This window comes from Rousettus aegyptiacus, unplaced genomic scaffold, assembly GCF_014176215.1.
Source record: "Rousettus aegyptiacus isolate mRouAeg1 unplaced genomic scaffold, mRouAeg1.p scaffold_m13_p_12, whole genome shotgun sequence".
Taxonomy (NCBI): Eukaryota; Metazoa; Chordata; class Mammalia; order Chiroptera; family Pteropodidae; genus Rousettus; species Rousettus aegyptiacus.
The window spans coordinates 1,025,477-1,038,377 of record NW_023416287.1 but is presented as its reverse complement, the minus strand read 5'-3'; the positions used below and the strand labels follow the sequence as shown (position 1 = coordinate 1,038,377).

Genomic DNA, 12,901 nt, shown 5'->3' with positions numbered 1-12,901 from the left:
AGCACTCGCCGAGGCCCCGCCCCGCCCGCCAATAGCGCTGCCGGGGGACGCGGCTCTTCCTTTCTGCGCTCGCGCTCGTCGTGGTGGTTTCAGGTAGGTCGCGCGGCCGGTCATCGGCCCCGCGGGCTTCCCGGGAGGGCACCGGGTGCGCGGGGCGGGCCGCGGCGCGGGGGCCGGAGTCGGGGCCGGGGCACGCGGACACGGCCCGGCCTCACGGCGCCGCGCGGGGTCTCGTAGGCGCGCCGTCGACATGCAGAACGACGCCGGCGAGTTCGTGGACCTGTATGTGCCGCGGAAATGGTGAGCGCCGCCCCCGCGCCAACCCTCCCCACGCCTCTCCCGCCCCCACCGCGCTTCTCCCTCAGCTCCCCTCCCCGCTCACTGCGTCCCCTCCCCGCAGCTCCGCCAGCAACCGCATCATCGGCGCCAAGGACCACGCGTCCATCCAGATGAACGTGGCCGAGGTGAGCTCGGCGGTGGGAGGGTCTCCCTCTGGGGAGCGAGGTCTGGGCCGGCCTGGGCGGTTGAGCCCCAAACCCCAGACTTAGAGCTGTAGGCGCTTGAATGCTATTTTGTGATCCTTATTTTTGACTGACAGGTTGACAAGGTGACAGGCAGGTTTAACGGCCAGTTTAAAACCTATGCTATCTGTGGGGCTATTCGCAGGATGGTGAGTGTCCCCGGTTTGGGTCCCCAGGGGCCTTTTCGGGAGGGGGGGGGAAGCTACCGTTTCTCAGGCCTGAGTCCACTTGTTGGCGTAATAGATTTGAGCCTGTGGCTGGAGCATTCTGGCTGTTTGTCCTTTTCTGGGAGGGTGGGAAGGGGGTGCTTAAACGCTTAGACAGCAGTGTGTCCCTGAGAAAACACTCCAGTGCGTCTTTACCTTGGAGCTTCCCAGTTCCCACAGTCCCGTCTCCACTGCCACCGCTGTCTGGTGTGAGGCCACGAGACTGGGAGAGTGCCTTCCACAAGTGCTGTGTTGAGTGGGGACAGGATTGTGGCTGGGCAGCGTGTTCTGGTGGTCCTGCCAGCAGGGAACATGGTCCCAATGTGCTTCTTCCTAGGGCGAGTCAGATGATTCCATTCTCCGACTGGCCAAGGCCGATGGCATCGTTTCAAAGTAAGCGGGCTCGCATTTGGGCACAGAGACCCAGGACTTTTTCAGAGACGAGGTGCTAATGTTGTTTTTCTTTATGTAGGAACTTCTGAGTGGAGAGGACCACAGATATGGAGCATTTGTCATAAATAAACAGTGAAAATCTCACGTTGGTTGGTTTGGTGGTGGTAGGTGTGCTCTGGGCTCTGGAGGGTCAGGGCTGACATTTTGCTGTCAATTGTTGACAAGGAGGGGCCAGTCAACTGAGACAACCTATGAAATATGCTACAAAACCAGATTTTACTTTAAAGCACAAATATAAACAACTGTGACATAGGACTCAGCATTGAGGTCAGATAGTTGCTTAATGCACATTAAAAATCCACAAACGCTACTGGGTTCTGAGGGAGTGGCACCAGGCCCATGGACGCCCCTCAGACACCTGGGCTTGTGCTAGAGGATGACGATTCAGGCTGACGTTTGGCTTAAATACTGGCTTTGCTGCAGTGATCCGAGTATCACAGTGGCAGTTCTTGATATTACTAAAAAGGACACACTGACAGGTTACAGATGGGTTTGGTAAACTAAATCAACTACATAAATATGCAAACTTAAATTACTGTATCAGCATTTCTAACATCCATATAGAAATTCCCAAGCATGTGGGTCCCTTGAGGCTAAATTGTAAACCAGGACATTCAGAAGTCCCGTGTGCATGTAATGTGGACGTATCCTTGAGATGCTGTGGTGGCAGGACAGGTTGCTTTCCAGAAGAAAGTCGCCTGGGGCCTAGCAGCTTCTGTCCCTCATTCCGTCTTGGATGCACACAGGTCGGGGGCTGTCTTGGAGAGGAGGGAGGCACTCCACAATAAATAAGGTTGGAACACAGGCTTGGGCTCTGTCCTGCAGCGACCTTGGCCCGACTGAGAGGCTGAGGAAGGGGAAGGAACAGCAGGCCTGCACCTTCGCTGGGGCTAGACTGAGTTGCTGGAAGTTGAGTTCTATGAAGAATGAATTGGCCTTTTCCTCTCTGCAAGAGCACCAGTCCACACGGGATACAGTGTGGGGCTGTCCCCCAGCCCCTCCAGTGACAAGTTTATAGCACAGTGAGGAAGCAGCTTAATGGCCCAGCCAACATGGCCATTTTCAGACCAGCTGACCCCAGTCCTCGGCTGAGTGTTTTTGGTGGGGCGGCGAGCCTGGGGGCTGGAGAACACGGCCTGTGTAAGAATGACAAACCTGGAAAAGCTGAATGTGGGCCCTGTTGACATGCTGGGCCCGGACGTCCACAAAAGTGACAACCACCACTCCTTGGGGTCTGCTTGGTGCGACAGGCTGCACCTGCCAACTTCCTGCCTCAGGAGAAAATGGCGTTGATGTCAGCCCTCGGGAAGGTGGCGCGCAGGGCTGCGAAGCAGTTAGTCTTTCCGCTTGAGGGTCAAGTGTGGTTTCAAGTCAAAACTTAACACATTTAACCAGTTTTTGTTCCCTTAACCAACAGCAGAATCCCAAGTGACAATAAATCTTCCGTTTTACTCTGTGACTATTGCTTAGGGAGATCAAAAGCCAGCAATGCAGTCATCTGAAGGTTAACTGTCAAGGACAACAGTTTTCCTGCTGAGGGGACGGACAGTCAGTGTCCACAGGGGGTGGGCCAGTATTTTCAGAGAGGCCGGTTGGGGCACAGGACACTCAAAACATCAGAATTTCAGTGACATGATGCTTCAAAGAATGGGTCCAAGAGTGAAGACGGCAAAACCAACCAGGAGTCCACTCGCTGGCTTTGGCTGTCGCCGGAGCTCTGCTCATGGAAGCAGACGGAGAGGACAGCCTTCAGGAGCTCTGCAGGGTGGACGGGGGCCGGGCCAAGGGGGTGGGGGTGTGTGTTCCTCAGCGCCGTTTCCATACCCCAAAATCTATAGTAGCCCAGATTAACATTTCGGTGTTAACGCCAGTGATTTCAGCATGTCCAGCAGCGTCTGGACACCCAGGTCACCGAGATGTGAATGCCGTGGCGGTGAGTTTGTGGAAGGCATTGCCAGGGAGACACCATGACGTCAGGATCCATGTGATGTGAGTCAAGGGTTCTGACCAGACTGGTCTCAGGCATGTGAGAAAAAGACATGGTCAAAGCCCGTGTCCTGTGCACGTGAGAATGCAGGGACGTTCTCGGCAATACCGTGGTGGTGTGCGGTGTGCTTTGGAATGCAAGCCACGTCCCTCCGGGAAGCGAGCGTGTCGGGAAGGGCTGGCTCGTCCGGCGGGAGGAGTGGCCGTGGGGCGGACCGAGGCTGTGCCCGGGCCCATGAGTGTGGGTGCTGAGCGGGCGGGCGGCCTGGGCTAGAACTGCTGCGTGAGGCGTCTGTAATGAGGTAACACCTGCGTCTCGGGAAGATAGAGGGCAAGCTCCAAGGCCACGAGCACTGTGAACTCAAACCCAATCAGATCCCGTCTGTTGAAACGAAACCTTTCTTCCAACTTCTGCATCAGGAGAAAGAAGGATTAGGCGGGGTGAGCATGCTTAGGTGGGCATCGGGCCCCATTTCAGGTTGAGCAGTGGGCAGAGACCACCCACCCCACAGGCGGTGCCCGGCAGCGCTCGCGGGTGGCCGCTGGCCGGGGAGGGGCCAGGGGGCTGGCAGGCGGCGGGCGGGGCGCGCAGACTCACCTCGATGAGCTGCTTCACCTCGGTCTTGCGGAGGTCGCTGCTGATCTTGGCGGCCAGCAGCACGCAGGCGCCCGCGCACAGCTTGCGGTTCTGCTTGTTGAGCTTGCCCTGCAGCACGAGCTTCTCGAAGTACACGTAGGCCATGGACACGGTCACGGGCTCCAGGCTGCACTCCTCGGACAGGTTCCGCATCTCCCGTTTTAAACTGCGGGTTTGCAGGGAGCCAGGTGCCCACAGGGCCGGGAGCAGCCACCCTCTCCCTGCCCCAGGACGGGCCTTGGGCTGTCACGGTGCTAGTCCCTCCAGGTGGTGTGGCCCAGCACCGGGGCCCACAGCCTGGTGGGCAGGCAGCAGGCTGGTCTTGGGCTCCACTCAGCCTTTGGCTGCGTCCCTCGGCACCTCCCAGCTATACCAAGTGGCCCACACTGTCCTCGAGGGGACACCATAGAGAACAGATTCCCTGCTCTGTGGCATCAAGGGGGACACAAGCACACAAGCGCTGAGACGTGGCTGTGCCGAGGTGGCCCGTGGACCACCTGTGGAGTCCCCAGAGCTGCTGAGGTGGGGGTGCCAGTGTGACAAGGCAGGGCAGGACCCCCGCAAAGGGCAGCGACAGGAACCCTGCCTGGGCCAGTAGCTCTGCCACCTGCTCACTGTGGGGCCGAGTACAAGCGCCTCGGAGCGTGAGGGCCTCGCCTACTGCATGGCGGTGCCCACCTCACGGCTGTCATCGGCCCCAGTGAGGAGGGTTCGGTGGCCCCGGCCAGCACAGGTGTGGGGCTGGGGGCTGCTCTGGGCCCGGCCGCAGGGCGGGAGGGCCGCCTCTGGGTTTGTCGGGAATCTATGGAAACGGGAGGAGGCCCACGGGACCCCTAGGGCGACGCACATCAGAAGGTTTCTGGGGGGTCCCGTGGGGGCGGGGCCCAGGGGCCTGCTTCGTCCCCCTACCTCCTGATTTTGCTCAGCGTCAGCCTGACGTGCGGGAACTTCTCCCGGAAGGTCTCGTTCATGTCCTTCTTGAGGTCGGAGGGCTTCACGTACTCTATCACTGTGGTCTGCAAGACAGGGCGGCAGCTGGGGCCGGTCCGGCCAACGTGGTGCCCTGTGGCTAGAGGCACCGCGGCCAGGGGCACGAGCCGCGGGGCCGAGGACACTAGAGTGGCCGGGTCCCAGGGTGGCGTGGCCAGCACTGCTCTCCGGCCGGCTGTGCGCCCCCTCCCCTAGGTGCTGTCGGTGTCCCGGGGGTGGCGGGCACATCGGCCCCGCCCTGGAAGTGGCAGGTGTGAGACCCAGCGGAGGTCTCGCCATACCATGTAGGACGCGAAGATGAGGACCCGCTTGTGCTTGCCGCAGGGCCACTGGGGGTCATCCAGCAGGTTGGGGTTGTACTCCAGGGCGTCCCCCACGTCGCTGCCTGCAAGCAGATGGCAGCCCTGAGATACCACGAGCCCCAAGCGCTGGTCCCTGGCTTCGGCCAACCTACGCCTCAGCAGAACCTGCCAGCGCCCAGGGAGCAGTGGGAGCTGAGCGCGTCGCTGAGGGACGGGGTGATGCTCCCGGGGTTCGCAGGGGCTCCAGGCCTCGGGTGGACACAAAGCTGATGAGGACGGACAGCCGCAACCATCCCCAGCCGTGCGTGGGCATGGCTCCGCCCCACTGCCTGCCTGGGCGTCTGTCCCGCTGTGAGCCCCTTCTCTCCAGGGACAGTGCCCCGACCCCACACTGCAAGTCCTGCTCTGTCTGGACTGAGGACTATGGGCTCGAATGAGACCCACTGCTCTGCTGCTAATCGGGGTTCCCAGCCCGGCTGGCACGGCCGCCTGCCTCACGCCCCGGGCTCAGTAGGGCACCTAGTTCTGTGCCGGCTGGCGCTGACTTGGTGGCGGCAGGTTTGTGTCTTGACCCCGGCAGAGCCCGGGAGACGCTGGGCCGGGGCTGGGGCGGCGGGCCATGGCCGTCTGTCTTGAGTGCAACCAGGGCGTTGGTGGGGTACAGGAACTTGGCGTAAGAGACGACCTGCAAGGGCAAGGGTATCAGAGTTCCTCCTGCTCGGTCCATGCCCCACGGGCCCTCCTGAGACCAGAGGTCAAAGCAGGCTCTGCTGGCCCCCCTCTGCTGCAGGAAGCGCCACACGGACGCTCCCCTCAGCAGACAAGGGAGGGATGCGGCAGCTTAGGCCACCGAGGGCTACCGCTCCCTGGCAGCCCGGAGCTGGATGCCGCTCGATGTTGGTGTTCTCAGCAATAAGAACATTCTAGAACGTCAGCCCCGCCACCCCTTATCTAGGACCTACAGCACAAGAAAGTTCTCCCTGCCTCTGAAGCCCCTGACCCCTGACCAGCAGCGCAGAGCGGGCGCCCTCACCCCCGGCTGCAGGGCGAGGCGCCGGGGCCGCTCTTAAGGGCCGTGCGGCTTGCGACTGACCCGCAGACCCGCTGCGTTTCGGGAGACTAAAGCGAGACGCGACCTCCGTGCTCCTCCTCCACAAACGTGCGCGCCGCGCCCGCCCGCGTGCAGACCCGCGTCGCTCTTGCCTTTCCGTCTGCTCCCAGCTCAACACCTTCCAACTCGAAGACCATCTCGGAAGAAACAGACACGCCACCGGACGGATGCCTCTGCTTCTGGCTGTCCACCCTCAGGTCACTGCAGCGCACAGGACAGGAGAGCTGCTGGGCCCCCTCTGCCCCTCCGGCAGGCGGGGGAGCAGAGCCTCAGGTGGCAGGTTGCCCATCTCCACACCCATGATGCCTGCCCGGGCACAGCCACAGCCGGTCCCCTCGGAAGGGCAGCGGCGCTGGCTCTGCCAGGGGCACGGTGAAGGGCTCCCGCCGTACGAGCTGTCTAGTCCCAGGCGCTTCCTGTTGAGAGGCTGGCTGGCAGGGACGTCGCGCCACGCCCCAGCCGTACCTCTGCCCCAGGAGGCTTCCCCACGGCTGGCTCTTTTTCTAGCAGGTCATACGGTGCCATCCCCACCCTAACAGCCACCTGTAGGACACGGCGGCCAGGACTGGTCACAAGGACTCATGGCGCGGTCTCCATGAGAAGGAATGTCCCAGGACCGACATTTAGGTAGCTCAAACAAAAGGGTGGGACACCCCCTCCCAGAGAACCAGAAAATGGCCTCCAGGGCTCTGAGAAGACCTGGTGCGAGTCGATTCGCTGACCGCCGCGGGAGGCTGCTGAGTGCAGCCCGTGAGTCCCCGAGCCACTCACCTGACCCGCAGGCCTTCTCCATAGGGCAGGACCGAGAAGGCCGCACACAGGGACCGCTTGGCGCAGATCAGCACAATCCTGGGGTGGGGGGAGCAGGTTCAGAACAGGTGGCAGTGGCTTCTGGGGGGGATTCCTTCCCACCTACACCAGTGACAAGAACTGCCCCAGGTGTCCAGGGTACTTGCTGGTCCCCTCCACGTAGTGCACTACACAGCAAGGGCCTAGCCTGGCCCCACGGGCAGAGGAGGCCGGAAGTGGGACCACCTCACCCAGGAAAGGCCAGGCTTAGGAGGACACAGGCAGCGGCATGTGCCCAGGGGACCGTGCAGGTCAAGGAGCACGTCCTCAGCTGGTGGGAGCGGGGGCCTAAGAGTGTCAAAACGCACCCCTCTGTCCTGAGCCAGACACCCGCGAGGTGGCCCTGCATGGGTGCACGCAGCAGGGAGGGGAGCCTTCCCCCTCTGCGACCAGCCCCGCCCGGCCTGGCCTCAGCCTGGCAGTGGGGACGGCAGCAGAGACTCCCCGCCTGTTCTGCCTGGGATGACTGGGCACTGGTGCCCACGGAAGACAGCCCAGGGCCTGCTCTTCACGCTGGGGGTTCCGGGACTGTCCAACCTACGGTCACTGCTGGGAAGGGCAGGTGCCTCGAGTGTGACCTCTGGTGGGAAGGGGAACAGTATGGAGACCCTGCGAGGCAGGGTGACGAGCTCAGACACCTCAGGGCTGGCAGAGCGTGGTGTGAGGAACAGGTGACAGGAACGGCCCCCACCCTGCATCTGCAGACACTGAGCTTGAGGGTCGTGCCCGGCCACCTGTCGCCAGTGCGCCCTGGGCTGGGGCAGCTGCATTTGGGATTTAGCCGAACCCCCTCTGTGCTTTCAAAACGAAACCAAGCCCTCCCCTCCCGGACACGCTCCGCCGCTGTGCCTGCCCGTTCTCGGGGTCCCTTCATTTGGCACTCCTACTCCAGGCTGGTGACCCAGGGTTCCAGGGCAGGCCGGGGCGGTGGGCGCTCGTTTAATGTGGAGGGGGGCAAGCGCGAAGGGGAGAGGGGCCCACTCGTAAAGGGCCACGGATGAGCTGTGGGCCGGGCGCCGTCCTCCCTGTGGCCCGGGGCAGGACGCTGGCCCCCGCCAGGTCGGGGGGAGGACACGGCCGGAAGCCTCACGCTGGTGGCCACGCCAATACCTGCTGTTCTTGGTGTCATACTGCCGCATGTTCTTGATGAAGTGGGTCTTCTTCAGGCCCTTGTGCCTGGGCGACCCGGATATGTGCTTGGTTCTGCAGGCGAGAAACAGGGCGCTTGTTCCTGCTGGACCCTCCGTGGCCCCAGCGTGAGTGGCTGCGGGAGCGTGTGGGCCGCGGAGCTCTGGAGGGCCGCAGGGGGGCACTCACCGCTGACCCGAGGCGCACCCCACCGCGCCTTCCAGGAACTCGAGGGAGCAGCGCTGGGAGGCGACTCGCCTTCTGTGGAGACGGCACAGGGCCTCAGGGTGGGGCCGGGAGACGCGCAGGGTGAGTGGGTCAGGGAAAGGGGCCCAGGCTAGAGTGTCAGCCTGGGAACTGGCCAGAATGGGGGGAGGCGGGAGGGCTCAGGAGAGGGCCCAGCGGGGGCCCCTGCAGGCCAGCATGCTGCCCCCTCAGCGGGCAGCAAGAGGGGTCTGTCGGGCAGACACAGCACCCTGAGGCCGAGTGAGGGCTGACCCTGTGCTGGGTGATGGGGCAGGCCCTGCTCCCAGAGGGTGCCAGGCTGGGGGTGGGTGCGCAGGGCTCTGCGGGGAGAGGAAAGCACCCAGGTGGAAGGGGGCCCCCGGAGGAGCCTGTCCCGCCCGCCCGGAGGCTGGGCTCAGGCCCCACGATGCGGCCCCAGGTGGCTTTCCTGGGCTCATTTCCTCAGGTGATTTCCCAGGGGACGTGTGCCGGCTCCGCACCGCTGGGGCCTCATTTGCAGAGCCCAGGCCAGCAGCTGCTCCCACGGATCCACCGGGCGGATGCCGTGGGCCCTTGGAGGCCGACCCTGCAGCATGGGCGGCACCCACGCTCCCCGGCCCGGCCCGGTAACTCCAGGCTACCGCAGGGACGGTGCCGTCCGTGCCACCAGCTTAGAGTCTGCTCCCTGCTGGTTTCACGGATCTCCGTCTTCCTCTCTCATTTTCCCTTCCCTATAGGTACTTCCCACACAGACTCGATCTTCACAACTTTAAGAGCTGGGCGTGACCTTTCAGACCAGCGCCGGGGCGAGGCGGCCCCACTCCCTGAGGGACACCGACGAGCAGTGTGTGTCAGTGTGCCGTGGAGGAGGACGCAGAGGCCTGACAGGCCAGGGGGGCTCCTGAGAGCCTGTTCCCGACCCGGCTGGAGAAGCCCAGGAGCCCGCCTGCGTGTGTGGTAGGCGAACAGCATCGAGATGAAAACGAACACCGCGTTCGAAGTTCCAAAGGTAGAGTCAGGGCCCGATGACTCACTTGCCGGCTTTCCGAGACCGCGCTGACCGGGCGTACAAAGTCCCCACGGATGGTGCACCCTGGCCCTCCTTGGGCCACCTGGGTGTGACCAGGTCTCTGCTTGGCTGGCCCTGGCCACTGCCAACCTCACTGAGCCCTGAACTGGACCTCACGACAGGTAGAGCTGAACGCAAACCTATTTCACGGAGGAGCAACCGAAGGCTCAGAGAGACCGTGCCACCTGCTCAAGGTCACTGAGCTACTCAGTGACGGAGCTGGGACTGCAGCCGAGTCTGTTCCCAGAGCCTGGGTCGAACCACCGCGCTCACGACACAGCCTGCGGGAAGTAAACCTCAGAACCCTCTGCGCCCTGGCAAACAATAGACCCTCGAAGTCTAAAGCCAGCAGGCGCCCTTGCTAGGCTGGCCATGCCTCCTGCACTCCGCGGCAAGTCTCTGGGCTTAGACCTGGGAGCACAGAGAGAAATGGACAGTCCCCAACCTGGGGGTTGGCCCTGGGCCCACTGCCTGTCAGGGGAGGGCAGTGACCCTCAGGCATAAGGCAGGGAGGGCCCTGAGCTCAGCGGTAGAGCCCGAGGAGGGCTGAATTCTGCACAGGAGCAGCCCTGAGGGCAGGAAGGACATCTGAACGAGGACGTGAAGGCCAAGGAGGAGAAAGAGGCTCGCCGCACAGGCCAGGCAAGGGGTAGAGGGACACGGACTGTGCTGGGTTCAGCGGGGAGACCCGGGGCACCCTGACTCACACCACGTCCCGCCTTGTCCCAGGGTCCGCCCCGGGTGGGCAGCCCCTCCTGCCAGCCAGGCTGCCCAGGCAGGTTGCTGTCCCATAGAGAGCGTCTGGCCCACAGCAGGGTTTCCCCAAACCATCTGCTGAGCAGCCGGCCTCAGACAACACGTGGTCTGTCCAGGAGTCATGGGCACGACTGAGAAGACTACAGGCTGGCTGGCTGAGAGCAAACGTACTCGCAGAGGGTTCTGGACTCAACTCTCCCTCCTAAAGGCCCTCAGAAGAACCCTCTGCCCCCGCCTGCCTGAGGGCGGGGGGCTGGAGCCCCGCTGCCAGTGCAGCCACTATGGCCTCCCACAGGAGGGGCCACCTTTGGACTCCAGGGGGCGGGGGCTGTCTGGAGGCCTTGGCCCACCCATTCTGGGCACTGCTGGGCACCCGTGCAGGGCTCGGTGCTCAGCCCTCTCTGCACACCTCCAGGGCCTGCCTCCGAGGGCACTGGCCCACCCCGCAGCTCTGTCCTGCAGGTGAAAGGCCAAGCTAGCCTCTGAGAAGGGACAGTGACAAGTAGCCAGTGCAGGCCACTGAGTCCAGGAATGAGTCACTCCTCAGGGCGGGGGCTGTGGTAGGGCGACCCCAGGGTCTGGAGGCAGCGTGCAAGCAGGAGGCAGGGGCCAGCAGGCGGGCTCGCCGCAGGCCAGTGCTCAAGGGGACAGGAGCTGCAGCTCCGCTTCTGGGAGAAGGGAAGGGGGGCTGGCTATGCGGGCAGCGGGCGTGGACAGCACGGGCAGTGCTCGGGGGCGGGGGGCACTGCTCTGGGTGGGCTGAGGGGTTCCTGGAGATGAAGTCAGGGCGGAGGAACAACCGCGACCTGGGACGTGACTGGCCCAGGATGGGGGGCTGGAGCTCCAGACGGCGGGGGCAGGGGGCGGCAGGGAGGCGTGGAGGACCAGCAGTGACCGGCAGCCGAGGTACAGAGGACAGTGAGATCCGGCCTGGCGCAGGTGTCACAGTGCAAGGAAGCTCCTGGGCCACGTGGAGGGTCACCCACTGCGGTGACTGAGGGGCCATAGGAGGGACCACTGAAAGGTGACGTGGGGGTGAGGAGCTGCGAAAAGTGGGTGGGGGAGGGGGAGGCTCGTGGCTGGCGAAAGCCGGGCAAACACTGAGACACCTGTTCGGGGGACTGGCAAGGCCGGGAGGACCCTGATCCCACATTCGGGGGCTGGCAGGATTAAAGGGACAATGACCCCTATGTCTGGGGACTAACGGGTCCTGAGGAAATCCGAACATCCATGTCCCTGGGGTGGCAGCGCCCCAGACAACTCGGACATCTCAGGCTGATGGGGCCAGACCATCCCGGCCCTGTCTGGGGCTCTCCTGGGAGCAGGGTCGCCTCCCGACCCCCAAGCCCCGTGCCGCCCCGCCCCCAAGGCCGGGCCGGCGCTCCGGTGGCCCGGCTCCCTCCCGAGGGGACCCCCGCCCCTCACCTCTGGCGTTGCGCGTCCAGGCCGAGGCCGAGGCCGGTGGGAGCGGGACTGAGCAGGCCTTGGGGCGGCAAGGCCCTGCCCGCCGACTCGGGCCCCGGGGGCGGCGGCGGCGGCCCGGGCGGCTCGCGGGCCTCGGCGGGCGGCGGCGGCGGCGGCGGCGGCGGGGGCTTCTCGCTGCCCGGGCCCAGGCTCGGGGGTCGCCCGTCCAGGGAGATGTTGTTCAGGAAGAAGAGCGCGGCCTGGCGGCGCCGCGAGTCCCCGCGCCTCCGCAGCGCCTGCGGCACGGCCCTGGCGGCCGGGCCGGGGCCAGGGCCGGCGGGCGGCGGGGCCCTGGCGGCGGCGCCGGCGGACGGGCCCAGGGCTCCACCCGCCGCGGCCGCGGCCATCCTCTGACTGAGCCCGCGGGCCGCCGGCGGCAGCCGCCGCCGCCCGCGCGCACGCGCCCGCGCTCACCGCCCATTGGCCGCGGCGCGCCGACATGCAAATATCTTGCCGTCGCGTCCGCCTATTGGCCAGCGCAGAGCCGTGGGCGGGACGCCGGGCTCCGGGCGGCTCCCCTGGGTCTGAGAGGCAGTTCCGAGGCGCCCCAAGGGGCCGCTCGGCGACGCTCCCGCCGGACCTGCCCCCGAGCCCAGCGGCGGGGCTGCGGGTTCGATTCCCGCCGCTGTGTCTGGGCTCCTGCTGGGCTGCGCGTTTGTGGTCAGTCTCCGTGGAGCCTCCGTCTTAGGCTCCGGCACACTTACTCTCTGGGGCGTGTGTCTGTGCCACCTGCCCTGTGGGACGCCCCTTAATTTGCAAGGCTCCGAGAGGGCCAGCAGTGCCGCCCCCCCTTCCTCACTGAAGAAGAGACCGAGGGTCTGCGCCCGGGATGGCAGGCCGCGCCAGTCCTGGGCCTTCAGCCGCAGACGGCGTCCTGCACTCCCCTCAGCGACGAAGTGACTTAGGCGTGTCCCCTCTTGTGTGCCCGGGTCCCCTGACTTGACGGCGAGCGGCTTCATGCTCAGGGGCTGCCTTCTGGAGCTCGCCTGTGCCTGCAGCCACCTCTGTGCCACCCGCCCACTCTGCCCAGCTTCCTGCCTGTGGCTCACTTATCCTTCCAGTGGGTACAGTGACTCCGACCGCAGGTGTCGTTGGGACATTGCCAGCGCTGGAGGCCGTTGGCTGGAAGCCGGCCCGGCGGTTAGGTTGTGCAGCTCAGCGAGTGCTTCTGCGCATGGCGCCCAGACGCGCACACCTGTGGGGC

At 64.6% G+C, this 12,901-nt stretch overlaps 2 protein-coding genes across 3 annotated transcripts; one reads left to right on the top strand and one right to left on the bottom strand.

Annotated features, from left to right (window-relative positions):
• Window positions 1–1,264, top strand: RPS21 (ribosomal protein S21). The gene is made up of 6 exons (XM_016132289.2): window positions 1–93; window positions 238–300; window positions 401–464; window positions 599–670; window positions 1,065–1,120; window positions 1,200–1,264. The coding sequence occupies exons 2-6, from the start codon at window positions 251–253 to the stop codon at window positions 1,207–1,209; spliced, it is 252 nt and encodes an 83-aa protein (XP_015987775.1). The 5' UTR covers window positions 1–93; window positions 238–250; the 3' UTR covers window positions 1,210–1,264.
• A 113-nt stretch (window positions 1,265–1,377) lies between these two features.
• CABLES2 (Cdk5 and Abl enzyme substrate 2) lies at window positions 1,378–12,044 on the bottom strand. 2 transcript variants are annotated; one of them, XM_016132288.2, is made up of 10 exons: window positions 11,659–12,044; window positions 8,373–8,444; window positions 8,166–8,258; window positions 6,978–7,055; window positions 6,299–6,407; window positions 5,615–5,780; window positions 5,075–5,178; window positions 4,713–4,819; window positions 3,765–3,969; window positions 1,378–3,577 (listed from the first exon to the last, which is right to left on the bottom strand). In XM_016132288.2, exons 1-10 carry the CDS (start codon window positions 12,042–12,044, stop codon window positions 3,437–3,439), a joined length of 1,461 nt encoding a protein of 486 aa, XP_015987774.2. In that variant the 3' UTR covers window positions 1,378–3,436. The 2 variants fall into 2 exon arrangements, with proteins under 2 accessions (XP_015987774.2, XP_036085106.1); XM_036229213.1 differs by lacking the exon at window positions 8,373–8,444 and having other exon boundaries at window positions 11,659–11,759.
• Window positions 12,045–12,901: the final 857 nt, after the last annotated feature.

What these genes read in the sequence shown, in the direction of transcription:
- CABLES2 (XM_016132288.2), bottom strand. Translation starts at nt 12,044, where the DNA reads ATGGCCGCGGCCGCGGCGGGTGGAGCCCTGGGCCCGTCCGCCGGCGCC. An exon ending in AGCTGGGAGCAGACGGAAAG is followed by an intron (nt 5,781 to 6,298) that starts GCAAGAGCGACG and finishes TTGCCCTTGCAG; the next exon opens with GTCGTCTCTTACGCCAAGTT. An exon ending in TCATCTTCGCGTCCTACATG is followed by an intron (nt 4,820 to 5,074) that starts GTATGGCGAGAC and finishes CCTGTCTTGCAG; the next exon opens with ACCACAGTGATAGAGTACGT.
- RPS21 (XM_016132289.2), top strand. Translation starts at nt 251, where the DNA reads ATGCAGAACGACGCCGGCGAGTTCGTGGACCTGTATGTGCCGCGGAAA. An exon ending in CTGTATGTGCCGCGGAAATG is followed by an intron (nt 301 to 400) that starts GTGAGCGCCGCC and finishes CCCTCCCCGCAG; the next exon opens with CTCCGCCAGCAACCGCATCA. An exon ending in GTGGGGCTATTCGCAGGATG is followed by an intron (nt 671 to 1,064) that starts GTGAGTGTCCCC and finishes GCTTCTTCCTAG; the next exon opens with GGCGAGTCAGATGATTCCAT.